The sequence below is a fragment of the Bubalus kerabau genome, chromosome 1 (assembly GCF_029407905.1).
Source record: "Bubalus kerabau isolate K-KA32 ecotype Philippines breed swamp buffalo chromosome 1, PCC_UOA_SB_1v2, whole genome shotgun sequence".
In the NCBI taxonomy this organism is placed as follows: Eukaryota; Metazoa; Chordata; class Mammalia; order Artiodactyla; family Bovidae; genus Bubalus; species Bubalus kerabau.
The window spans coordinates 41,674,479-41,700,912 of record NC_073624.1 but is presented as its reverse complement, the minus strand read 5'-3'; the positions used below and the strand labels follow the sequence as shown (position 1 = coordinate 41,700,912).

Sequence of the window (26,434 nt, the reverse complement as noted above, 5' to 3'; positions counted from 1 at the left end):
GGGAAGATCCCTTGGAGGAGGGCATGGCAACCCACTCCAGTATTCTTACTTGGAGAATCCCATGGACAGAGGAGCCTGGCGGGCTACAGTCCATGGGGTCTCAAAGAGTCGGATACATAATATGAAAGTTAGCTATAATTCTGTGTAGTATGTGCGTTTATTATTATTAGAAGATAGACTTAAAAAGGGAAGAGATGGTCAAGAAATCATGCTGAAACCTGCTCTTTCTTTACCTGAGAGTCTCATAAAAGAAGTAGGATTCAAAGAGAAATGCCACTAGGAGAATGTCAAGTTTCATAAATAGCAGGTAGAAGGCTTGCTTTTAAAAAAACTAGAAGTTTTCAGATGACTTGTTCATATCAAAATAGTGGCTCTATAGAGCAGACTGGCGATTTTTGAGGTGGAACGAATTTCTCGGGTGTAGATTAGTGCTGAGGTAATAAGAATGAAATAAGAGCAGCAGAGTGGCGGGTGCTCAAGTGTAGAATAGAGCTGTCTTGAGGGGAAGGTGAGACCCTTGCCAGTTCACCAGGAGCATGGCCTGTTGTTGTCAGCTTTTCTGTTCTAGGTTTGGGGAGAGCCAATGAGAGTGCCCTCTATGTGTTCTCTGGGTCAGGCTGTGGAATTGTAGAAACTAGAAATGGGAGAGGGAGATAGCCAGTGAGTACACTAGTTAAATGATTAAGGGAGGAGTACTGGATAGGCTGTATGAATTATTAGAGTGTTGGGAAAACCAACTACTTGCTTGCCATATCTTTATACTTAGATTCAATTTATAAGAAAGCATTTGTAAGGCTTATTAAAATACATAGAACGTTTAGAAAAGAAAATTCACAGTTTTATTCTTTTGCTCAACAATGCTGTAGCTACTAGGAGCCAACCACTGTTAAAGGTGCTGGGGATATACTATAGTGAATGAAATAAGAAAAATTTCTACTTGTAGATCTTATATTTTTACATGTTTATCTAAGCATGGATGTTTTGATTGGAAAGCTGTGCTATCATGAATGTTAATGGGGAATTTCCCACCTTTCTTCTTTTCTTCCTTCCATAAATATTTATCAAGTAACCTCATGTGCATTGGAGATACGAAGGCTAAGTTACCCATGGTCCCTGCCTTAAAATTACTATGGAGAAAGCAAGCAGGTAGAAATAGTGTGATAAAACTACAGTGTTCTAGGAGCAAATGCTGTAACTCATGTTCGAGGTCATTGAAGGCTTTTCCTCCTTGAGAGAGATGTTTAGACTGAGACATGAAGAATGTTAGCCAAATGTAGAGGTGGGGTAGGAGGGGGAGGATATTTCTAGTAGACAGAATAGTGTGTTTAAGGAATAGAAAGTGATTTTGTAAGGTTGGGTCTGTGTTTTCAGTGCTTTGTAAAACATGTTGGGATAGATAGATTTCAAACTCCTTAAATGTAATGGGAGCCTATATAAATGTTTTAAAATGAAACTTATATGATAAGTTTTATGTATTAAAAATATTACTGACTGTCATATAGAGAGTGAATCGAAGGTTTGAAGATCGTTTGAAGCAATGAAGAAATAGATTATGGCAGCTGAGACTAAGATCCTAGTAAGGAATTTCTCTGGGCCTGGAAAAGTTAGAATTGCGAGAAATTTAAGAAGAGTTTAAGGATGAAATCCATGTTTCTAGCTTGTGCATTTGGATGCATGTGTCATCATTAATTTAGGGACACAGGAGGAGAAACAGGTTTGGTAGGGTGAAGTGTTTATTTTTAGGCATGTTTACTCTAAATTGTCTTTCCAATGCGCCAATGAAAATATAATAGAAGGCAGAAAGATATTCATGTCTGCAGAAAGATTTGGATTGGTAGTAAAAATTTGAGAGGAATCAACGTGTTGATGAAAATGGAAGGGATGGGAGACCACTTGGGGAAAGTGTGAAGGTTGAGAGAAGGGCCTAGTGCAGAATCTCAGAGGAAGAAGAATCTGCAAAATAAGCCAAATCAGGAATTTAGTATTACCTCAGCCAAGGTATGAGACTGTTTCAAGAGGAAAAGAAGTGATGAACAAGTGAGAAAATGTATTCTCTCAGAAGCAAAACTGAATTAAGGCCAAAATTGTCCGTTGGATTTGGTACTAAGGAAATTGTTGATGACCTTGTTGAGAGCAAATTTAGTTGAGAACTGAGGAATTAGTCTCAGGATATGAATGGAGACAACTCATTCCTTTAAGTGTCATATCTTTTTGCCTTTTCATACTGTTCATGGGGTTTTCAAGGCAAGAACACTGAAGTGGTAGCCAGAGATCTATACAGTAGTTGAGTTGGATTTGAGCTTGCCTTAAGAGTTTTATTTATTTATTTTTTTAAATTTTATTTTATTTTTAAACTTTACATAATTGTATTAGTTTTGCCAAATATCAAAATGAATCCGCCACAGGTATACATGTGTTCCCCATCCTGAACCCTCCTCCCTCCTCCCTCGCCATTCCCTCCCTCTGGGTCGTCCCAGTGCACCAGCCCCAAGCATCCAGTATCGTGCATCGAACCTGGACTGGCAACTCGTTTCATACATGATATTTTACATGTTTAAATGCCAGAGAGTTTTGTTTTAAAGTTAAGTGGCTTGAATGTATTTAGTATTTAACTCCTGTAGGAGAGAATGAGTAGAAATTTGAAAGATGGAAGAAGGATCAGTCTTGGTGCTATTACTGCTAAGTGGATATAGAAAATAAATTTGATTACTGAGTTGAACAAACATGAGGAGCCATGGCTTATGCTTAATAAACACTCAGAAGCTTAATTTACATCTATCGTGGGAATCAAACTTTGCCTTCTCTTTTGTCTACATGTTATTTTTTTTCTTAGGAAAACCATCTATATGAAAACCAAATTATAATCTGAAGGCCACTTTTAAACATGGAATCAGTAGGGGGACTTAGTTGGATGTTTATAATAGCAAATGAAATCAGCCCTTTAATGCATTCAGCTTCCCTTTAGGGCCGTGGTTCCTGCATGGGCTGATTACGTAGTGCCCCTGGTTAGGGCCTGCTCTCTTTTGGGCAGTGTTTGTGATTCCTGCCAGTGTTTACCTCTCTGGTCTCCTTTTTCTCCATGAATACTCTTTCTATGGTCTATTCTTTCTGTATTTTAGATTTTAGATAAGTCTTTCTGCTTTCTTCTAGACACTGCTTTCCTTTTATTGACTTCTACAACCAATAGAATTTGACTTATTCTGTTAGGTGTTAATTTTATCAATACAGCTTTGATTTTGGTAATGCTTGTAGTATCACCTATCATGTTTATATAAATCAGCCATATAAAATTATATAAATATTTGTGATTTCAGTTATGGCTAGCATATTTTAGATATAGTTGGCATACTGATCAAAAGGAGAATAGCAAGCAGTCAATTTTTAAATAATATTTTTACTATCAGATCAGATCAGATCAGTCGCTCAGTCATGTCCTACTCTTTGCGACCCCATGAATCACAGCACGCCAGGCCTCCCTGTCCATCACCAACTCCCGGAGTTCACTCAGACTCACGTCCATTGAGTCTAGTGATGCCATCCAGCCATCTCACCCTCTGTCGTCCCCTTCTCCTCCTGCCCCCAATCCCTCCCAGCATCAGAGTCTTTTCCAATGAGTCAACTCTTCGTATGAGGTGGCCAAAGTACTGGAGTTTCAGCTTTAGCATCATTCCTTCCAAAGAAATCCCAGGGCTCATCTCCTTCAGAATGGGCTGGTTGGATCTCCTTGCAGTCCAAAGGACTCTCAAGAGTCTTCTCCAACACCACAGTTCAAAAGCATCAATTCTTTGGCGCTCAGCCTTCTTCACAGTCCACCTCTCACATCCATACATGACCACAGGAAAAAACCATAGCCTTGACTAGATGAACCAGCTTTTGAATATACTATCTAGGTTGGTCATAACTTTCCTTCCAAGGAGTAAGCGTCTTTTAATTTCATGGCTGCAGTCACCATCTGCAGTGGTTTTGGAGCCCAGAAAAATAAAGTCTGACACTGTTTCCACTGTTTCCCCATCTATTTCCCATGAAGAGGTGGGACCAGATGCCATGATCTTCGTTTTCTGAATGTTGAGCTTGAAGCCAACTTTTTCACTCTCCACTTTCACTTTCATCAAGAGGCTTTTGAGTTCCTCTTCACTTTCTGCCATAAGGGTGGTGTCATCTGCATATCTGAGGTTATTGATATATTTCCCGGCAATCTTGATTCCAGCTTGTGTTTCTTCCAGTCCAGCGTTTCTCATGATGTACTCTGCATATAAGTTAAATAAACAGGGTGATAATATACAGGCTTGATGTACTCCTTTTCCTAGATAATTTGTAAAGTTCAAAATTTTGTAAAGAGAACAAAATTCTCCCATGATCTACTTAAAACATTTTGTGTATAGGCTTTCAGTTTTTTTCCCAATTATCTTTTTCCCTGCCTCTAATAAAACTGGAATATGGCCTTCTAGTCTTTTCTTAACGTGTTATGAGTATTTTTGTACATTATTGTATTTTCTTTTATAAGATTTCAGTGCTTATCTAGATTCAGAACTTTTAATTCACTGAATTTGTATATTGGATATGAGAATTTTGTGAAATACCCTCATAATGAAATTTTTGTGCACAATACATATATTTTCCTTAGGATACATTCCTAAAAGAGGAATTTACTTGGTGAAAAGAGGAGTGGTGAATATTTATGTTGTTGTTAGCAATATATGAGCATGTCTATTTTACTTCATTGTCATCCTTTAATGGAAATGTGTTGTTTTTGTATGTTTTGTTAATTTAAAATAACCATTTTAATTTGTATATTCCAATATTACAAATATGATTGAGTAGCTTTTCACATTATTTGGCTGTTACATGTGTTAGTGTGTGTAAATTGCCTTTCATTAGTACTTTTTTCAGGGTGGGAGTGGAGAAAGAATAGTGTTAAGCTTTTTTTTTTTTCCCTTGAGGAGGAATGGGAATGTTAAGTTGTTCCAAGGACATTTATGAGTTATCTAAAAATAAAATCAGCCTTTTAATCTTTCTGAAGGATGCATTTATTCATTTTTTTATTTCTTAGCGTGACTATATGAAAGAAGAAGAAGGTTTTCCTGAAGATGAGGCGACTGAATCGGAGGAAAACCTTAAGTTTGGTGAAGGAGTTGGATGCCTTTCCAAAGGTTCCTGAGAGCTATGTGGAGACTTCAGCCAGTGGGGGTACAGGTGAGTATCAGTTCAAATCAGAACTCCTTCAGGAAGTTCATCTTCTGAGTTAGCATGCTAGTGAGGGTTGGGGTGAAGGCATGTCCACTAGACGGGAGTGTATGCGTACATATGGCTGATTCAGGTCATTGTACAGCAGACTCTAACACATTGGAAAACAGTTATACACCAATGAAAAAAAGAAGAAAAAAGGTTAAAAAAAACCTTTCTTTTCAAAAAAAAAAAACTTACAGAAATGTCGCTATGAGGAAGAACTCATCAGTGAATTTTAAAGTAACTTTAAACTCATCAAAGTAACTTTATAGCTGATCTGTCCTCATGTCACACTATTTGCCTTAAATTTATTCTTCTATCTATGCTTTTTGTCATCCAACCCATCCTACCCAGCCTATGCATTTAGCAGTGTTTATTAAAGCATAACTGAACAAATTAATTCAGTTATACTGCTTTGGTGCTCTTGAATTATTAAGATTTTTATATGTAGATAGACTTGAAGTTATTTAATGATGTTGAAACTGCCTTAGTCTGTTTTGGTTAAGAGTAAGTCACTTTAGGTATCATAATAAAAGTCTTAAATTTCACATTACTGAAGAAAGGTATCATAGGATAGTAAGTTAAGAGCTTAGACTTTGGAATCAGACTGTCTGGATTTAAATTCCACCTCTGCTCCTTCCTAACTACTTGATCTTCAGGAAGTTCCTCAACCTGTCTATGCTTTAGTTTCTTCTTACACAAAATGGGGATGTTATCAGTGTTTACCTGGTAGAGTTGCAGTAGCAATTAAATAAGTTAATATTTATAAAATACTCATAGCAGTACCTGGTACAGAGAGAATTTGTTAAATAAATTAATAATGAAATATATCAGAAAAATATGCCACTATAACGGTATTTACTATAACTTTTTTCTATGTGAAGAACTGATAAAACAATATATTTCTCATAAGATTCACATTTCATTTGGTAAAATCTATAGTACATCGGTTGCTATTTCTAATCTCCTGTGATTAACTTTTGCTAATGAATATAGTACAACTGTTCATTTTAAGTGTTTTTTGTCATAGTAGATGATAGTTCTTTTTCTTTTAATTAGATCTTTTAAAATGAAGTGAAATATTTGTGATATTTCCAAGTAGATAGAGTTTTATCTATCTACTTTGGTGAGTACAGAGGGAGATTTTATTTGACTTTCTGGCACAGATTGTGAACTCTCAAGATCTAAGAAATTAGGCTGTTTTTTTGTTATTTTAAGTGGACTACAGAATGGATACCATTTTTAATTATGAGGGGACTACTTTCATGCTTACTTTCATCATTTATCATGTCTGTGACACTGCTATTTGTAACAAGGTAAAAGTTTTGTGTCTTTGTGTAATTTTGACAGATCCATTTAGTGAGAAATGTCCTTAATACTGAAGAAATAACATGCTTTCTCAATAATGCATATGTTTGTGTTCATTAAATCTTCATTTTTAAGTTGTTTTAGAAAAAAATTTATAATATTTTAAGAAAAATGGTTTACAGTATTCATTCATATGGCAATCACATTAGGGTGTTCTTTGCTAATTTTAATTCCAGTTTCCTGCTGTTTACCTTTTAAAAATTATTTTAATTCTTTCTTTTTTGTTGGTTTCTCAGTTTCTCTAATAGCATTTACCACTATGGCTTTATTAACTATAATGGAATTTTCAGTATATCAAGATACATGGATGAAGTATGAATATGAAGTAGACAAGGATTTTTCTAGGTAAGTGTTTTTAGTTTTTGAAATGCCTTTAGATTTAAATTGTTCTGAAAATAACATGTTTTAATTTTTATACATAGTTTATTTTAATTCTGAAGAAATAGTCCTGAAAAATTCTCATTATGCATTAGGTAAAATATTTTAGAATCATTTGAATACTGGTTAAATTTTAAGAGAGAGGTTCTCTGATTGTTTATACATTTGTTTAAAAAGGTTAGGAGAACAGAATGTATTTTTCCTTAGAAGTTGAAAAGATGGAAATTGTTTGATGTTTTGAGACTGTTTACTCTTTAGACTGTGAAATATCTTACTGATCTGCGTGAACTGGAAAACAAATTATGGTAACATTGTTTATACTTAAAGCTTGATTGTTGTAAATTATGTATAAACTATATTTTAAGGTAAACATCAGTTTTAAACCTTTGAAAATAACAGTATCTTAATTAGGAAATAAAACATACTTTATTCATATCATTTGGATTTTTTTAATTGATTGAAGATAATAGGTTTATAACATGTAGGTTGCATTAGATACCAGGAAACATTTACTTATTAATTTCAGTCCCAGATCTGCCAGTTACTTGGTGTGTGACTTTCGAGAACTGACTAAATCTATATCTGCATGTGCTCCAGTTTTCTTTTCTGTAAAATGGGGATAATATTTATACTACTTTGCTCTTCAGATCAGTGAGAATTCAATCAGCCAACATTTGTAATAGGTCCTGTGCAACCCTGGGCAAGTCATATAGCTGGCTTCTTTTGGGCCTTAGTTTCATGATCTGTAATGTCAATATTATTCTTAATGCCATTAGTTTTTAAGGAATTTGTTGTTTTTCTTATTTATTTATTAATTTTTTTAGCCCCAATGAAACACTTTTTATTCTTTACAAATGAAGTCATGTAGTTCACCTCAAGTGTAGTGGGGATGTCCAGAAGCCTGTCCACTTGGCTTCATTTTCTGGTTCCTATAAAATCTTGTGAGCCTAAACTCCGTGGTTATTTGAGTACAGTTTGAACTTTAGACAACTTTAAGACTACATGAAATTCTAAAAATCCGTACTATCTGTTGAAACCAGATGAAAATTATTAGGGTGAAAAAAAGTTTTGATAGGAAGCACAGGACAGACAGGACTGATACTGATTGTACTCATTCTGTTATTCTTGGAGCTTAATTCTTTTTGAAAATTTGATTTGAACTGATCATTTGAAAATAAGGCATTGATTTTTAAAAGGCCATGCAAAACCTTAAGAATCAGGTTTCTTTTTTTCTAGTAATTTCGGTACATTTATTTTGAGTCACACAGACCTAATTTCCAGTTCTGGTCTTAAGCTAGACATTTATTTATACTTCTGTAAACACCATTGCTTATCTGTAGAACTGAAGCTGTCCATTTTATAGGTCCATGATAAAGAATAAAGATTGTGGTATTTGTAGCATATCAGGCATAAAGCTGTATGTATGGTATTTATTTGATAAGGGAAGAAAGACTTTCAGTTCCTACCTTTTGATTTTGAAAGTTTTACATTCTTTAGTCACATAGTCTATAAAAGATTTATGTAAAGAGAGGTTAATACTTTTTTCTGAGTTGCTTAGAGTTCTTAGTTGTAAACTTGTCATTAAATTAAAGGATACTGTGTTAAAAACTTGTAAGTCAGAATGGCTTTTGGAATAATTACAAAATACAATTTTTACTTTTGAAGAGCCTTTGTTTTGGCCATATGAAATGCTGTACAAGTTCTAATTGACATATTCTGTATGAAGTCCAAGTTTTTCATAGATCAGTTGATTTTTATTGCTCATGTTTTGCTGATCAGTTATTAGATTATAATATTTCCTTTTCATTTTTTAGCAAATTGAGAATCAATATAGATATTACTGTTGCCATGAAGTGTCAGTGTAAGTACATCTTTAACTTGATGAATGCATATATAAATTATGGTTAAATAATTGCTGCTGCTGTTAAGTTGCTTCAGTCGTGTCCGACTCTGTGCGACCCCATAGACGGCAGCCCACCAGGCTCCCTAGTCCCTGGGACTCTCCAGGCAAGAACACTGGAGTGGGTTGCCATTTCCTTCTCCAATGCATGAAAGTGAAAAGTGAAAGGGAAGTCGCTCAGTCGTGTCCGACTCTTAGCGACCCCATGGACTGCAGCCTACCAGGCTCCTCCGTCCATGGGATTTTCCAGGCAAGAGTACTGGAGTGGGTTGCCATTGCCTCCTCTAAATAATTGCTAATAAAAAGTAAAAAATACTGGCTGTTTTAACTTTATTTTCCCTTTATGATATTGTAAAATACTGTTGTAGTGTTATTTAAGAATGCAAATAAGAATGTTTTTCTCCACAGCTTGTATTTTTTAAATTTCTTCTCCATGAAGGGATTTAACTTTTACATTAGTATGATTAAAATGAAAGAAAATCGGAGGTAATTTTGATAAATCAAAGTTCTAGTTTAGGTATGTCCTGTTTGGAGGTATTTCTTATTTGGAGTACCAGTTTTTACACCCACCTTCTGCAAACATTGTCTGTCACTGTTTCAATTTACAACCCTTTACTTTTACTTTTGCACACAGATTCAAATCTTTTAAGTTAATGGTGGTGTTACCGTTTTCTGTTTTCTTCACTGGCTTCACTTAATTATACTGGTAGAAGTGAAAAAATGTTTTTATTCCAGATAGATACTGTTTGAATCAGTATTGCTCTCAGAAATGAGGATGCTTTTTCATCTTAAATTGTATGGTAAAATACTGCTTGAAAAGTAGAGACCAAGAATTCAGTAATTCAGACAGAACTTTTTAAAGTTGTGAACTCATTATATCCAATGTGAATCTCATTATATCCAAATTAATTTCTAAAAGATTTCATCTAAATCAGTTTCCCTTTTCCATTTATATTTTTTTATGTTAGTGGTTTTAAGATAAATATTTTGTATCTAAACTATTGAGTTAGTGTTAATACTGAATTATCATATTTTGCTTTATTATAGATGTTTGAATACCATTAAAATTTTACCCTTTTCAAAATAAATTTTCCCTATTTGTTGACTATTTAAATGTCATCAGTAGCTTTGCCTTAAGATTTTTTTAATCTCTAAAAATAATTCTTGTCATTAATATTTTGTCAGGCAGCCATTTAATACTGTGATTAGTTTATTGCCAGTTTTTGCAAAGCTCTTCAGTTCAGTTACGTTTATACTATTTTTACTGTGAGATTCCAAGTCATCTTTCTTACTGAGTAAAAAGTAGAAAAGCATTATTAATTTTTGGAGTTACTTCCACCAAAACTATATAATACTACTGTTTTAACTTGAATAAATAATCAGTATAGGAAAGTGATCCCACATATTTGTGAGTTTTCTATTATTCATCTTAATTTGTTAGTTTACATCACATAAAGCTTGGTTCTGAGCATAAAATATAAAACTTGTAATTTTTTTTTATGCAGATGTTGGAGCAGATGTATTGGATTTAGCAGAAACAATGGTTGCATCTGCAGATGGTCTAGTTTATGAACCAGTAAGTTTGATTCACATATCGTTTTCAGTTGTATGCTTTGAGGAATTTTCCCCTTGAAAACAGTTTTGATATTTGCTTTTAGTTTTGTCTGATCTAGTTTTTAAAAAATACATTTTCTTAATACAGAAGTCATGTATGACAGTGTAAATCAGCTATACTTCAATAAAAAATAAAACAAGAAAATAAAAGTGATACATATCCTTTGTAAACATTTAGGGGAAGAAAAAAGTTATATTTGATACTAAAGCCTTGAGATAACTATTGTTAGCATTCTGGATATGCCTCTATAACAATAACCTTGTACTTGTTTTATATTTTTTGTTAATTCTTCCTAACAGTTTGCTTATCTCTCTTATACAGTTGCTAGAGTGATGACATTCCTTTTTTTCCGATGATTTAGAAATTCTGTGTCCTATTTGTATTCTTCTTTTACCAAATTTAAGCCCTTAAAAATATCTGAGCTATATTTCTCGTGTAATGAAGAATGAAGCAGTACCTAGGAGGAGAATTTTATATGCATTTACTTTTTTCACCTACCGTCACACCGCCATTTCCCAGACGCAGTGAAATACTGACATTGTCTTATCGTTTTCATCGCACAAGTTGTGTGTAATAAAATTAATTTATCAGAAGACACCAGCACATTACAGGGCCACAGATATCACATTACAGGGGCAGGTAATAACAGGTCCTGATCAGAGCTAGGCCTAAAGAAGCTTTAGAGAAGAACGTACAGAACTCCCAGCTAGTTTGCCTGCGGGCTGCTCTGTTGGCTTTGTGGTACTTACACTTACGCATTCTTGAGTTGTTTGTTTACCATTGACAGTTGTGAACTCTCTAGAAACAAAATCGGAAAGTGAAGACTAAAGGTGATGGAGGATTAGAAGTAACTGAATGTGTGGAGGAGAAAAAGGAAGCCCTTAGGTTAGTTTTGATTACCAAGTTATTTTTAGTTTATAACAATAAAATGTATTTATGCCTTTTCATGCACACTTTTTAAATAAAATTTTCTAAAGAAAAAGTAACTGTTGTTAGTGCCACTCTGAATCTCTCTACTTCCTAACTCCTCTACTCCACTCAAAAAATTGGTATCACAGTAATTTTTAATGAGGTTAGTTACCGTACAAAGTCAGGTACCATGTTACTGCATACTGTTATCTGGAAGTTTAGATGGTGATTATTGTCAGGCACGTTCACATTTGCATTACATTTCATACTATTTTAGGAATAATTCTTCAACTTTCACTGAGTTTTACTGCTTTTATTTTTAGTCTTCTTTGTTTCTTTATTTTTATCATTTTTAAGGGACTTTTTGTGACTTCTTTATCACAGAAAGAATATTGGGATGGACATGTACACTCTGCTATATTTAAAATAGATAAACAACAAGATCCTACCCTATAATACAGGGAGCTCTACTCAACATTATGTGGCAGCCTGGTTGGGAGGGAGTTTGGGGGAGAATGGATACGTGTATATGTATGGCTGAGCCAGTTTGCTGTCCACCTGAAACTGTCAGAACATTGTTAATCGGCTATAGTCCAGTATAAAATAATTTTCTTAGAAAGAATATGTGGATTATGTTTTGTGACAGACTGCCATTCTGTCATTCCATTCTTCATACATGTTGGCTTAGAATAGAATTCTTGCTTTATGATACTTTGCACTCAAAACTTTGTAGACATTCCTTTATTGCCTTCTGGTACAATATTTTTTTCCTTGTAGGGAGTGTATTTATCTACTTACATGCTTTCTTTCCTTTACTTTTAAAATTCAAATATTTCTCCTATATATATATATATCCAAATGTAGATCTCCTTTAGTTGTTTTTGGCTTCTGGTGGTATTAGTGATCTGGATTTTTAAGTGTTTTTTGGTTGTTGGTTTGTTTTAAAGATGTTCAGAATAATACTTTTGCTTCTGCTTTTAAAGATTCTTATCAAATGATGTTGACTTTCCTGGAGTGGTTCTCAATATTTTATCAACTCCTGCATAAGATGTATATTTGGAACTTTGCCTCTGACTTCTGGATCAGTCTTTTTTTTCAATGCCTTCATTATGTTTTAAAATTCAGTGATTATACTTCCCACCTCTAATATATTGCAGATCACTCCATTTTTTTCTGTCTTCATGATGTTAAATCTCATTGAGAGATAATTAGAAAAACTTTTCTTCTTATTTTTAGAAATGGTATCATAGAGGAAAGTTAGGCCTTGGGCCTCAGATTGACCACGTCCTTCAAATGAATGGATCTTTTTTGTCTATTTTCTTGTTCTTCTTTTGGATGGGAAGATACATGGCCAAATAACTGATTGAGAGTTGAAGTAGACTGTTAGGTCAGTTCCCTTTTCCTCCTCACCTCCACTTTTTTTTTTCCCAGACCTAAATGAAACAAGAAGGATATATAGTTTAGATATGCTATGTTTCTTCTAAGTAAAATTAAAGCTTCAGATGTTTTTGAAAAGAAACGAAGAAGTCACACTGGGTTCAGGATGGCAGAGTGCTTCACTGCTGCTGCTGCTAAGTCGCTTCAGTCGTGTCTGACTCTGTGCGACCCCATAGATGGCAGCCACCAGTCTCCTCCATCCCTGGGATTCTCCAGGCAAGAACACTGGAGTGGGTGAGGGCGCTAGTATTTCTTTTCCGTGTTTATTTTTTGATAGGTTAAATTTAGCTAAGGTAATTCTTTTTTTTGAAAAGAAAGGAAGAAGTCACACTGGATTCAGGATGGCAGAGTGCTTCACTAGGGCACTAGTATTTCTTTTCCATGTTTATTTTTTGATAGGTTAAATTTAGCTAAGATAATTCCTGTTTTGTTTAACTGGTGTGACTGTCCTCATTAGCAGGCAGCTGTGGCAGTAATTTTGCTTAATTTATATTACTGTCCAGGTCACATATAAGCTGGGACTAATACTGCTGTGGACTGCAGTCTGTGGCATTGATCAAATTATTAAAAGTGTTCTTAGGATGGACGCTGTCTCTTCCTCAAGTGTGTTATTGTCTTTTATCACCTGTTTCCCTTGTTACTGTGAATTGGCAGTTTAATTGCTGCTTACATGAACTTTTCTTGTCTCATGAAATTAATTATGTGTTGGGCTGTTTTCTCAATTTAGTCTCCCTTGTATGCTGGCTTGCATAAGTTTTTAAAAATTTCCAGCAGGTGGATGCTGATTTAAAATAATTCAAAACAACGATATAGTTTGTGTCCTAATTTTTCTGTTTCTTTGAACATTGTGAGGATTTGAGGAAATATCATCTTGAGTTTATCCTCTGAAATTTATTTATGCTATTTTCTAGCAGTCTCTCCATATTCTGAGTGTCTGTCATTCTTCACATTTATTAAGTCTCTGATTTTTTTTTTAATGTATATTTTTTCTGGATAGCTTGTCTCTCTAGCTAGATGCTAAACTCCTGAGAAGAAATTGCTTGATTTTTTTCTTTTTTTATAGCTCACAAACTGTAAAGCATAACGCATTACAGAATTGGGGCAAGATCATTGATTATTCCATTGTAACAATTTATTCCATTTCTTTCAATCATTTGTAAATAGGAAAGTTTTATTTTAACTGTCATATAATAAAAGTAATGTCTTAGTCATAAAGCTGCTGCTGCTGCTAAGTCACTTCAATCGTGTCCGACTCTGTGTGACACCGTAGACAGCAGCCCACCAGGCTCCCCTGTCCCTGGGATTCTCCAGGCAAGAACACTGGGGTGGGTTGCCATTTCCTTCTCCAATGCATGAAAGTGAAAAGTGAAAGGGAAGACGCTCAGTCATATCCGACTTTTAGTGACCCCATGGACTGCAACCTACCAGGCTCCTCCGTCCATAGGATTGTCCAGGCAAGAGTACTGGAGTGGGGTGCCATTGCCTTCTCCAAGTCATAAAGCTAGAAACTTTAAAATATGTATACTTCTTATATGTATACTTAAAAATTGTATACTTTTTATCAGTAATTTTTAAAATGTTTAACAATGTTTTTGATAAGTGTTCACTCCCTTGTCCTAATTTATATTAAAATATTTGAGGATTAGTATTAATGTAAAATTATTTGAGATAACTTTTACTTGTTTTTAAATTTTCACTCATTCTTTTAATATGCAGTCTGAATATAAAAACTTAATTCTAATAATTTTATAAATTTCTAAACCATGATCACATTATGCTATGTGATAGCTATTATTTATTTAAAGAAAAGAACCATTTTTAGGGATGTGAGAAAGTGAGAAATCTGAGAATTGGGCTTATACACTGACCCTTACTACCTGTGATTTTGAAAAAAAGTTTTTAACCTTTTGAGTTCTTTTTTATATATAAAAGAATAATAACAAACTCACAAGATTGTTATGAAGATTGAGATGTTAATTTAAGTTAGCATGTGGCCTAGCCCAAAGCCACTCTGTGGTTCCTTACCTGCTGTGTTAATCACTATGTTGAGCAGTTTGGGGATACCAAAGGAAAAATGGCATAGTCCCTGCTATCAACAGTTTTATTCACAGAGTAACTGGGGAGCAGGTGTATGTAGCCTCAGGTGTTGGCCTTGGTGTGTTTTTTAGATGTGAGCATTTTCTCTGTGTGCCATGGTATGAAAAGGTTGCAGGAGGAGTAACCAAAGTAATTTCATTGTAATCAGAAAGAGGGGGGCAATTTAACCTGGAACAAATGGTGTATAGAATTTAGACTGACTTTAGGGTCACAATTACAGGAGAGGAAGTCTCCAGGCTAACATAATTAAATAACCAAAGGCACAGAGTTAGAGCTGTTTGATGGACTGAGTGGTTAAGACCAAGAATTTGTAGAGAGTAGTATGTTTAGGGCATGTTATGGGAGGCATCATTAATAATAATGATGAGTTAGAACGTAGAATTAATATACCTAGTTATGAATTGTCTTTATAAATATCAAAGGTGGACTTGCTATTTGAAAATTAAATTATGAGTATTGCCACAAATTAGGGGGGGTGGGTATTGCCACAAACCATGAGAAGCTTGCCTTTTTCCTTCTGAGTCTACAAAATAACAAAATTTGTCTTTGAATTGATGAATATACTGCCTAGATAACATTTCTTGAATTATTCTTTTTTGGTTAATACATTTGGGAATTACAGTATTACAGACATTGTTTAGCTTGTTTCAAAACTTGTTGATTTTATCTTGGTAAAATACCATGACAGAAACATGGGCTTTGGATGCTAGAATACTATACTTAAACTGTATGAGTTTTTCATTTCTTCTTCTTTTTTAAATGCTTAAGTTTCTTGCTGGCATCATTTAAATGATTTTAAGCCCTAAATTATCATTTTGTACATGTGATAGATTGCATTGTATCCATTCCTATAAATGTAGGTTTCTATAACAGGAAAATATTTGCAGTTAGTAAAATTTCTGTGTACTACTTTTGAGTATAAGTATCATATATTTATTAGTTTAACTTATGGAGGATTAAATGTAAATTATGAATACTTGTTTTTAATGGCACTATAAATTTGTTCCTTGCTCAAAGCAAATTGTTTTAAATTGTAATATTAAAGCGGGGAGAAATTGACAGTTCTAGTGATTATGTTTTGTTTTATTTCAGGCAATATTTGATCTTTCACCACAGCAAAGAGAGTGGCAGAGGTAATAAGTAAACAAAGTATTGTGGTTCATAGAAATCTAGATCTTACTTTGCTTATTTTGTCTACTGTGAATTATGTATAGATTCCTCTAGGCATTTGTTTGAATGAAATATTAACAGAATACAGTATATAATACAGTCTTTTCAGTTTGAAGTTTTATCAAATCTTTGGAATGTCATATCTTTTCTCTAATCCACTTTGAACCATAAATACATTTTATTTTATATTTAAAATTGTATTATCTATTTAAATATTTTTAAAAGCATATATGATCAAATTTGAATACAAAGGATATTAAGTGAAAATAGAAGCCTCCTTATCATTCTTTAAACCTAGTACCACTGATGAGTGCTAATAACCAGTTTTCTGTATGTGGCTGTATTTGCTTATGTTACTTTTTTCCTAATACAAATGGGGTCATTCTATACATCTGTTTTATAACTTGCTTTTTCCAACCTAACCTTATATTTTGGACATCTTCCCACTTAAGTATATACAGTGGTATATTTTAGTGACAAACTATAATAGTTTTTGGATACTTACTGATGGGCATTTAGATTGCTTACAGGTTGCTAATATCAATGCTCAGTGAAAATTCTTGAATCTAATTTCTCATGTGAATATATGTATATATTCCTTATGTACTTGTGTGAATATATGTATATAAAATTTCTAGAAATGAAATTTCTCTTTTAGATAATATTTAATGTTTTGATAAGTTGTCACACAAGGAAAAAACATTTGTAATGATGAGGTGGTGGTTGTTAATTAAACTTACTGTGGTAATCATTTCACAGTATATATGTTTATACCTTAATCTTACACAATGTTATATGCCAGTTATATCTCAGTAAGATTGGTAAAAGATTTTGATAGATAATGCCAAATAGTTTGATTTATACTCCACAACTATGTGAGAGTACTTGTTTCTTTAACTTCACCGACAGTGGGTATAATCAGACGTTTTAAAAAAGATGTTTGCCATTTTGATGGGTGAAAACTGATAATGCACTTTTAAATTAGCATTTCTTTATAAATAAGCTGAATATCTTTGAATTTTTTTTTTCCTGTTTGTATTTTTGTATGAAACTCCTTGTTCATGCCATATGCCAATTTTGCTTGGTCATTGGGTTTCTTCTTACTACTGTTAAGAGTTCTTTGTATATTAAAGAAATTACTTTTTTATGGTAAATGGTTACTGCATCCCATCTCTGTCCTTTCTTTTTGGTTTCTAGGCTGTGTCTTGTGTTTAAAAAGGTATTAACTAATTTAAGATTATTAAGAAATAAATTTTTTTACTCATCCTTTTCTTTCTTTCTAGTCCCTAAGTATTGGTTCATTTCAAATGCCTTTTTCTTTTAATTTCTACTTTCATCGTTTGGAGAGATTTAAAATTTTTTTTTTTTTTTTTACGTATAACTAAATCACTTTACTGTACACCTGGAACTAACATAACATTGTATATCAACTTCTGATGTAAAGTAAAAAAGAATTAAATTATAATACCATTATTGCACCTTAACAAACTAACAATAAATGTTTTATATCATCATATTATGATTCAGTATCCAGACTTCCCCCAATTGTCCTTTAAATTTTACATCATTTTTTTGACTCAGGATCCAAACTGCATCATTGGATTGGTTAATGATGCTTCCATTTTTTTAATGGACAGATTCTCCCACCATATCTTCTTCCCTTTTGCAGTTTTTTTGTTTAGGAAATTGAATCATTTGTCCTGTAGAAGTTACACAGTTTGGGTTTTGCTGATTGTATTCCTAGGTTATTACTATACAAGCTCCTCAGGACTGTGTGTTTCTTGTAAATTAGTAGTTCTAGAGGTTTGGTCAGATTCACATTTGATTTTGTGCCAAGAATACATTATGGGTGATGCAGTGGCCTTCCATCAAAAAACACGTAATGTCTCTTGATCTGTCCCTTTGAGAAGTGAGCAGCCTGTAATAATCATAGTCCAGATCCACACATGTTGTTAGAGGTTACAAAATGGTCATATTCTAAACCTACCAGTAGTTTTCATTTTTTAACTGAAAATGTTTCTATAAAGAGAAACCTTCATCATGATATACACTCTACATAGGAAAAGAAAGATAACAGATTCTTCCCCTTTTACAGCCAACTTTCGAAATAAAGACTCTAATCACCAAAGGTGACAAGTGGGTTTTGTTGTTCTTGTTAGTATCTTTGGCATATAGTTGAAACAAATGTAGTTGAACAAAATAACTTAATGTTTTGGTGTCTCTGGGCTTCTAGACCTTTTAGTAGAGAGCTGTCCAGGAATGAAATGTATTACTTTATTCTAGAAATGTTAAAAGTTATAAGTCTGCTTTCATGTGGAATTTTATTCAGTGTTCAAAACTAGTAATAAGTGAGAGACAACACTGTGTTTTTACTGTTAAAATTATAAATATGTTCCAGCGTGCAGTTTTCTCTTTTCCATCATAGTGCACTTTTTCATATCCCTTCATCTATGGAATATTAGCTCGGGTTTTTACTGGCCTATTTGAGGCTCACACACACACACACACACACACACACACACACATGGTTTGTTGTCATCAAGCTCTTTTCCCACTGCCCAAGCACTAAAATTTGAACTCTGGAAATATATGACATGCAAAAATATGAAGGTTTCAATTTCTGCTAGCATCAGATATAAAGTTTTTGAGTCTGTACATACATATATCTGAAGATGAAATCTGACCTCTTGAAGCTTCCTAAATTATTGTGTTCTGCTTCCAAACAAATATTTGTGAATGGACTACAGATGCCTAAGGCCTAACAACCTTAATAATGTGCATACCAAAATGTTCTTTTCCTACAGAATTTGCTAAAATATATTTAAGTTTTCTTTCATTTGTTCTGCTTTCTTAAATATTTAGGATCCCAACTAATTTTTTTCCTGAAGTAGTAAATCTCAAACTCTGTACATAGCCTTCCTGATTACAGCTATTTATTTCTACTGATTTTACAGTGTGAAAATGACCTTTTATTTTAACTAGGCCTATTTTTACCAATGTCTTCAGTGGGTGATGCATATGTATTTTATCTTTATCTCTCACTTGCCCTTCTAGAAAATGTTTATTATTATATCATGATAGTATGTAAAGTATATTCTGATTTATATTTGCTTCTTCAAGTGTTTGTTTATAATTTTTCAAAATTATATATGTTTATATATATTTAAAAACTTTTTGTGAGTATTTTTAGTTTCACACCAAATTTGAGTGAAAACTATAGAGTTCCCAAATATCCCCTGTCCCTTCATATGCATGGCCTCCACCATTATCAGTGTCCTGCACCAGAGTGGTACATTTCTTCCAGTTTATGCACCAATATGAATACATCCTTATTGCCCAGAGTCTGAAGTTTACATTAGAGTTCTTAGAGTCTTAAAGATGTACATTCTGAGTTTTAACAGATACCTAATGACATATACCCACCATTATAGTATATGTATTTTTGCTGCCCTGAAAATCCTGTTTTGTCTGTTCATCCTTCCTTCCCCTCTGGGTTATAAATTCTGTACTAGCTGAGTTTGAGTTCTAATATAGATGACTTTGGATGTTAGTTATATAAAGGTATAGAGTTAAAGTAGGTGAAATAGGATTATATCTAAAGATACAAAGTTATTGTTAAAAATGGTAGAAATAGAAGTAATACTTTTATTCTTGGTCTTGTTGTTCAGAATAAGTAATTTCATGAATTTAGTTTAAAAAGATGTCTTCAAGCAACTCTGTTTTATTTTGGCTAAGTATATTTAAAAAGAAAATCTAAGCATGAGTTCTCAAATGTATACTAAGCTCTCTATGATCCTATATCTTATATGCTGATACTTTTTTTAAAAATTATAGGTAGAATATAATCTTTTGTTTAGAATGGTCATGTCATAGAATAAAGTTCAGGTTACTTCGGGAAAGGCAGATACTAGATGATGTTAAATTTCACTGTGGCCTAATTTGTACTGAGAATTGGAAGCTCATGTTGTAGATTTATACCCCAGTCATCTCCACTTTTTAGTTCAGTTGCTCACTTGTGTCTGACTCTTTGCGGCCCACGACTGAAGCATGCCAGGCTGCTTCCCTGTCTATCACCAACTCCTGGAGCTTGCTCAGATTCATGTCCTTTGAGTCAGTGATGCCATCCAAACTTGTCCCCCTTCTCCTGCCTTCAGTCTTTCCCACAATCATGGTCTTTCCAGTCAGTCAGTTCTTCGCAACAGGTGGCCAAAGTATTGGAGCTTCAGCTTCAGCATCAGTCCTTCCAATGAATATTAGGACTGAATTCCTTTAAGATTGACTAGTGCGATCTCCTGGCAGTCCAAGGGACTCTCAAGAGTCTTCTCCAACACCACAGTTCAAAAGCATCAATTCTTTGATGCTCAGCTTTCTTTATACTCCAACTTTCACATCCATACATGACTGCTGGAAAAACCATAGCTTGGAATAAACAGATGTTTGTCAGTAAAGTAATGTCTCTGTTTTTCAATATGCTGTCTAGGTAGGTCATAGCTTTTCTTCCAAGGAGGAAGCGTCTTCTAATTTCATGGTTGGAGTCATCATCTGCAGTGATTTTGGAGCCCAAGGAAAGAAAGTCTGTCACTTTTTCCATTGTTTTACCATCTATTTGCCATGAAGTGATGGGACTGGATGCCATGATCTTAGTTTTCTGAATGTTGAATTTTAAGCCAACTTTTTCACTCTCCTCTTTCACTTTCATCAAGAGGCTCTTCAGTTCCACTTTGCTTTCTGCCACAAGCATGGTTTCATCTGCATATCTGAGGTTATTGATATTTCTCCCAGGAATCTTGATTCTAGCTTGGGCTTCATCCAGCCCAGAATTTTGCATGATGTGCTCTGCATGTAAGTTAAATAAGCAAGGTGACAGTATACAGCCGTGACGTATTCCTTCCCCAAATTTGAACCAGTCCGTTGTTCCATGTCCAGTTCTAACTATTGTATTGCTTCTTGACCTGCATACAGATTTCTCAGGTGGCAGGTCAGGTGGTCTGTTATTCCCATCTCTTGAAGAATTTTCCACAGTTTGTTGTGATTCACAGTCAAAGGCTTTAGCATAGTCAATAAAGCAGAAGCAGATGTTCTTCTGAAATTCTCTTGCTTTTTCTATGGTCCAGTGCATGTTGGCAATTTGATCTCTGGTTGCTCTGCCTTTTCTAAACTTGAACATCTGAAAGTTCTCAGTACATGTACTATTGAGACTGAACTTGGAGAAATTTGAGCATTACTTTACTAGCATGTGACATGAGTGCAATTGTGCGGTAGTTTAAACATTCTTTTGCATTACCTTTCTTTGGATTGGAATGAAAACTGACCTTTTCAGTCCTGTGGCCATTTCTGAGTTTTCCAAATTTGTTTGCATATTGAGTGAAACACTTTCACAGCATCATCTTTTAGAATTTGAAATAGCTCAACTGGAATTCCATCACCTCCACTAGCTTTGTTTGTAGTGATGCTTTCTAAGGCCCACTTGCCTTTGCATTCCAGGATGTCTGGCTCTAGGTGAATGATCACACCATCATGGTTTTCTGGGTCATGAAGATGTTTTTTGTATAGTTCTTTGTGTTCTTGCCACCTCTTCTTAATATCTTCTGCCTCTGTTAGATTTCTGCCCTTTATTGTGCTCATCTTTGCATGAAATGTTCCCTTGGTATCTCTAATTATCTTGAAGAGATCTCCAGTCTTTCCCATTCTATTGTTTTCCTCTATTTCTTTGCATTGATCACTTAGGAAAGCTTTCCTATCTCTCCTTGCTGTTCTTTGGAACTCTGCATTCAGATGGATATATGTTTTCTTTTCTCTTTTTGCCTTTTGCTTCTCCTTTGCTCAGCTATTTGTAAGGCCTCATCAGACAACCATTTTGCCCTTTTGCATTTCTTTTTCTTGGGGATGGTTTTGATCACCATCTCCTGTACAATGTTCTCTATCCAGAGTTCTTCAGGCACTCTGCCTATCAGATCTAATCTCTTGAATCTGTTTGTCACTTCCACTGTTAGTTGCTCATTTGTGTCCGACTCTTTGTGACCCCATGGGCTGTAGCCCACCAGGCTCCTCAGTCCATGGGATTCTCCAGGCAAGAATACTGGAGTGGGTTGCCATGCCCTTCTCCAGGGAATCTTCCCGACCCAGGTATCAAACCTTTGTCTCCTGCATTGCTGGCAGATTCTGTACCATCTGAGCCACAAATGAAGCCCTCAAATCTGTTATTTGACCCTGTATTTGTCCTGTTCTTTTTATCTATAACACTTTATTCAGTATCTGACAAAAGCTAATAATTTTGTGATTGCTGCATACGTGCATGAAGAATGAATTTAGATATTCAGATGAACAGAAAGTCTTTCTCGGTGGCTCTCATTCCACCTGTGATGGACATATAAACAGGATCCACACGCTCATTATTTGTAGAAATAGATAGGATTAGGGACCCCAGCTTTTAGACCTGTAGCCACACTACCTCTCTTTTCCTACTTTCCAGGAAATGACCAAAGAATACTTGGAATTTTATTTTAGAATAAGTTTCTTTAATAATAAATATATGACTTAGCTAAGTCAACTAGCCATTGTTATTTTTCAAATACTGTTGACTTTCTCTTTGTGTCTTATTGTATTTTTAAACTGTTGCTTGTTTGTTTTGTATTTAGGATGCTACAGCTATTTCAGAGTAGACTGCAAGAAGAACATTCACTTCAAGATGTGGTATTTAAAAGTGTTTTTAAAAGTGCATCAACAGCACTTCCACCAAGGTGAGATGTGTATTTTAACTGTGAGACTATTTACTAAGGATTTACTGTGACGTGATTTAGTAATGGTTTAGTTCTCTGAATCTCCTAGTTCTTAGAGAAAATATAATCATTCTGTATGATGAAGATGCTTTTTTAACTCTTGAATTTATGGCCAGTGATATTGATCAGGATTATCATAAATAATAATATTTTTATTTAATTTTTCTCTTTTATGTGTGTATGGTATACCTTCATATAAAATTGTACTAAGTTTTAAGAACAAATTAATTGTATTTACCATTATGGTGATGTATAAACTTTGGTTAGGAATTTCATGTTTTTATGTTACTTTTTGTCTCTTTTATGGATTAGAAGAGCTGATATTTGGAAATGCTATTGTCATAAAAATGATTATTTAAATTTAAAACTATATAGAGGTTTTACGTTTGTTTTGGAAGAAAATGTTCTTATATATATGAAGTTAAGTGTCATTCCCTTCCCTTACCTCATTCTTTTTCCCATCCCTTCCTATCGCCAAAAGTACCAGAAACAAATGATGAAAGTGTCTTTGTTGGACTAATAATTCTTTACTTTTCATTTTTCTTCTCTCATTAGATTTAGTGCTCTGATTAAATTTGAATAACTATGAAATTTTAGGTTTGTGTAAATATATATTCTATAGTTGGGCTTTCCTGGTGGCTAAGATAGTAATATCTACTTGCAGTGTAAGAGACCTGGGTTCAATCCCTGGGTTGGGAAGATCCCTTGGAGAATGAAATGGCAACCCACTCCAGTATTCTTTCTTGGCGAATCCCATGGACAGAGGAGCCTGAGGGCTATAGTCTGTGGGGTTGCAAAGAGCCAGACACAATTGAGCAACTAACACTTTGATTTACTTTTCACTTTTATATATAATTTTTTTCATTTTTGTAGTTTTTAAAAATAAATGTTTAGATTTCAAAAAACTGCTATTCTGCTTTTGACATGTAGAGCATTACGTAAAAATCAATCTTTAGGAGTTTTTTTCCTCTATAAAATTTCCTCACCAGTAAATGATAACTACTGACTATGCTGTAAGTAATCGTAATGTATCTTGTAACAGGGAAGATGATTCATCACAGCCTCCAGATGCTTGCAGAATTCGTGGTCATCTGTATGTCAATAAAGTAGCAGGGAATTTTCACATAACTGTGGGCAAGTATGTTCTTTTCACTTGCTGAAAATACTTTAGACAAGTTGACAGTTTGGTTAAAAGTCAGATCTTTGCTAATTGAATAATATCTAACTAACAACTAAGGGACTCTTCAAATGTGTATTTTTGATGTCTTCAGATTGTTTTGGCCTTCAGCCTCAGGATAGAGAAGACTACTGACTTTAAAAACTTCTACTTTAAAACAAAAGGATACCAGTCATGTTATCTTTCATATATTAAAGTATAGAAAATATAGGTAAATGGGAATGAAAACCTTCAGCTTGCCAAGTTTTGGTAGCCACAAACCTCTTACTTAGACATTTCGTTAATTTGTTCATTTTGTTGGATGATATCAGGTTTTTTGTTTTTCCTTTCAGTGATTCTCATCAAAATGGAATCCCTAATTCAAGACAATATTTTGATGTAGGTAGAAATGTGTCTGGGATAAGGTTAAATTAGGTGAATGTTAAAGAAAAATCTCAGACCACCTGCCTTTATGAACAGAACCCAGCACAGAAACTGTCATATGGTAAACACCTGGTAAATTTCTGAATAAATAGATTCTCTGATTATCTCTTCCCTCTTTCTTTGCTTCTTTCCCTCCCTTCTCTCCTCCTAGCTAGTTTCAGAGCTGAACAGTTCTTCATTGTAAAAAGCATTTCTTGAGTATTTGCTACATGGCAAAGTACCATGCTACATACTATAGATTAAACAGTGAAAACCAGAGAAAGGGTTTGCCCTTATGATGCTGACATTCTATGAGAGAATCTGAACTTTAAACAGTGAATTACACTAATTATTACTTAATTATAGTTGTATTGTAGCTATAAAGGAAAACTGTGGCTGATAAAAAACTGTATAACAAGGTTGCTGGTCTACTCTCCAAATCAATGGAGGCTTTATTGAAGAAAACCTTTGAACACTAATGGATGATTCAACATTTTATATGTAAAGGAGAGAATAGCATCTAGGCTGAAGGAAAGGTCATAAAACAGGAAAGAGCATGGCTGGATGGAGATTTTTTTTAATGTACAGAGAAAACATTAGACTTTGTTTCCGTGTTTACAGTGATCAGGTTGAGCATTGCTTTGTTTTTGTTATCCCACTCCTCTTAACATTCATGTTTTGTTACTGTCGCCAGGAGCTATTCTCCCCATCCCCAACCTGTAGATGGAAACCTTAGAACTTCTTCGTATCACGTAGTCCAACAGATAATTGTTGGCTCAAAGAAATTTAGAAGAGTTTATTGCATCTCTGGATACAAACAATATCCTATTCCAAAATTAACTGAAAGAGGGAAACTGACAAATATATTTGGAACCTCTATATTTTGCCCTTTGTTCTTAATTTCATTAAGAACATTCTTAATTTCATCACACATCTTTCTGTGTGATAATTCACACGTTCAGTAAGAGAGGTAAAACAGAAAATCATTTGGTTTGTATCCTATCCATATCATATCTGGGATTTTGAAAATAAGGAATGCCAACTCTGAAGCCCAATTAAGCAAATTGTTCTCTCCCAGAAAAAATACCTGGATTCTCAAAAAAAAACAAAAACCAAAAACCAACAACCTAGATTCCATAAAAGTACTCAGTTACTACTATTATAATTTGAAGTTTATTAGTACATTTGTGAAAATTTGTTTTCTCTCTTGTTATGTAACTACATGATATTTTCAGTTTTGCATCTTGACCCACAAACCTAAAATATTTACTGTCTAGGTCTTTTCAGGTGGCTCAGTGGTGATGAATCCACCTGCCAGTGCAAGAGACATGGGTTCAGTCTCTGGGTCAGGAAGATCCCCTGGAGAAGGAAATAGCAACCCACTCCAATATTTCTGCCTGGAAAATCCCATGGGCAGAGAAATCTGGCAGGCTGCAGTCCATGGGGTCACAGAAGAGTTGGACATGACTTAGCAACTAAAACAATAACAACAACTTTACAGAAAATGTTTGCTAACCCCCAGTTTATGGCATCGAGATAAATAGATTGAACTACTTAAATCATAGGTCAAGTATGTTATGTTATTTAATTCTAAGAAAATCATATAGTTTAGGAAAGACCTGCTTTCTGATTTTAATTCATTATGTATTTAAATGTTATTACTTTAATCTTTTTTCCCTCCTTTCAGGGCAATTCCACATCCCCGAGGTCATGCACACTTGGCAGCACTTGTCAACCATGACTGTAAGCAGTTTCTGAAATTTCTTTCTGGGAAGATATCCTTGGGAAAAGTTTGTTTTTAAATTTTTAGTGCAGGTACAAGGTGGGGCTTTGAAAGTGGGCTGCTCTGAAAGAAGATATCTACAGGAGAAAATAAATGATCGAACTTAATGACTAATCCATTTTCTCTTGTCTTTAAGCTACCTATAATTCTATTTAGTCATAGCTCAGAAGTTGCTGAGGTTAGGGGAAGAGCC

The 26,434-nt window shown here is 34.3% G+C and overlaps 1 protein-coding gene across 1 annotated transcript in view; it reads left to right on the top strand.

Annotated features, from left to right (window-relative positions):
- ERGIC2 (ERGIC and golgi 2) overlaps positions 1-26,434 on the top strand; it is a 45,011-nt gene that overhangs the window by 5,231 nt on the left and 13,346 nt on the right. Inside the window, exons 2-9 of the mRNA XM_055572915.1 lie at positions 5,051-5,193; positions 6,831-6,939; positions 8,787-8,833; positions 10,378-10,448; positions 16,023-16,063; positions 22,739-22,840; positions 23,922-24,017; positions 26,146-26,201. Coding sequence (XP_055428890.1) covers positions 5,088-5,193; positions 6,831-6,939; positions 8,787-8,833; positions 10,378-10,448; positions 16,023-16,063; positions 22,739-22,840; positions 23,922-24,017; positions 26,146-26,201 — 628 coding nt within the window. The 5' untranslated portion in view covers positions 5,051-5,087. The remainder of the gene's footprint in view (positions 1-5,050; positions 5,194-6,830; positions 6,940-8,786; positions 8,834-10,377; positions 10,449-16,022; positions 16,064-22,738; positions 22,841-23,921; positions 24,018-26,145; positions 26,202-26,434) is intronic.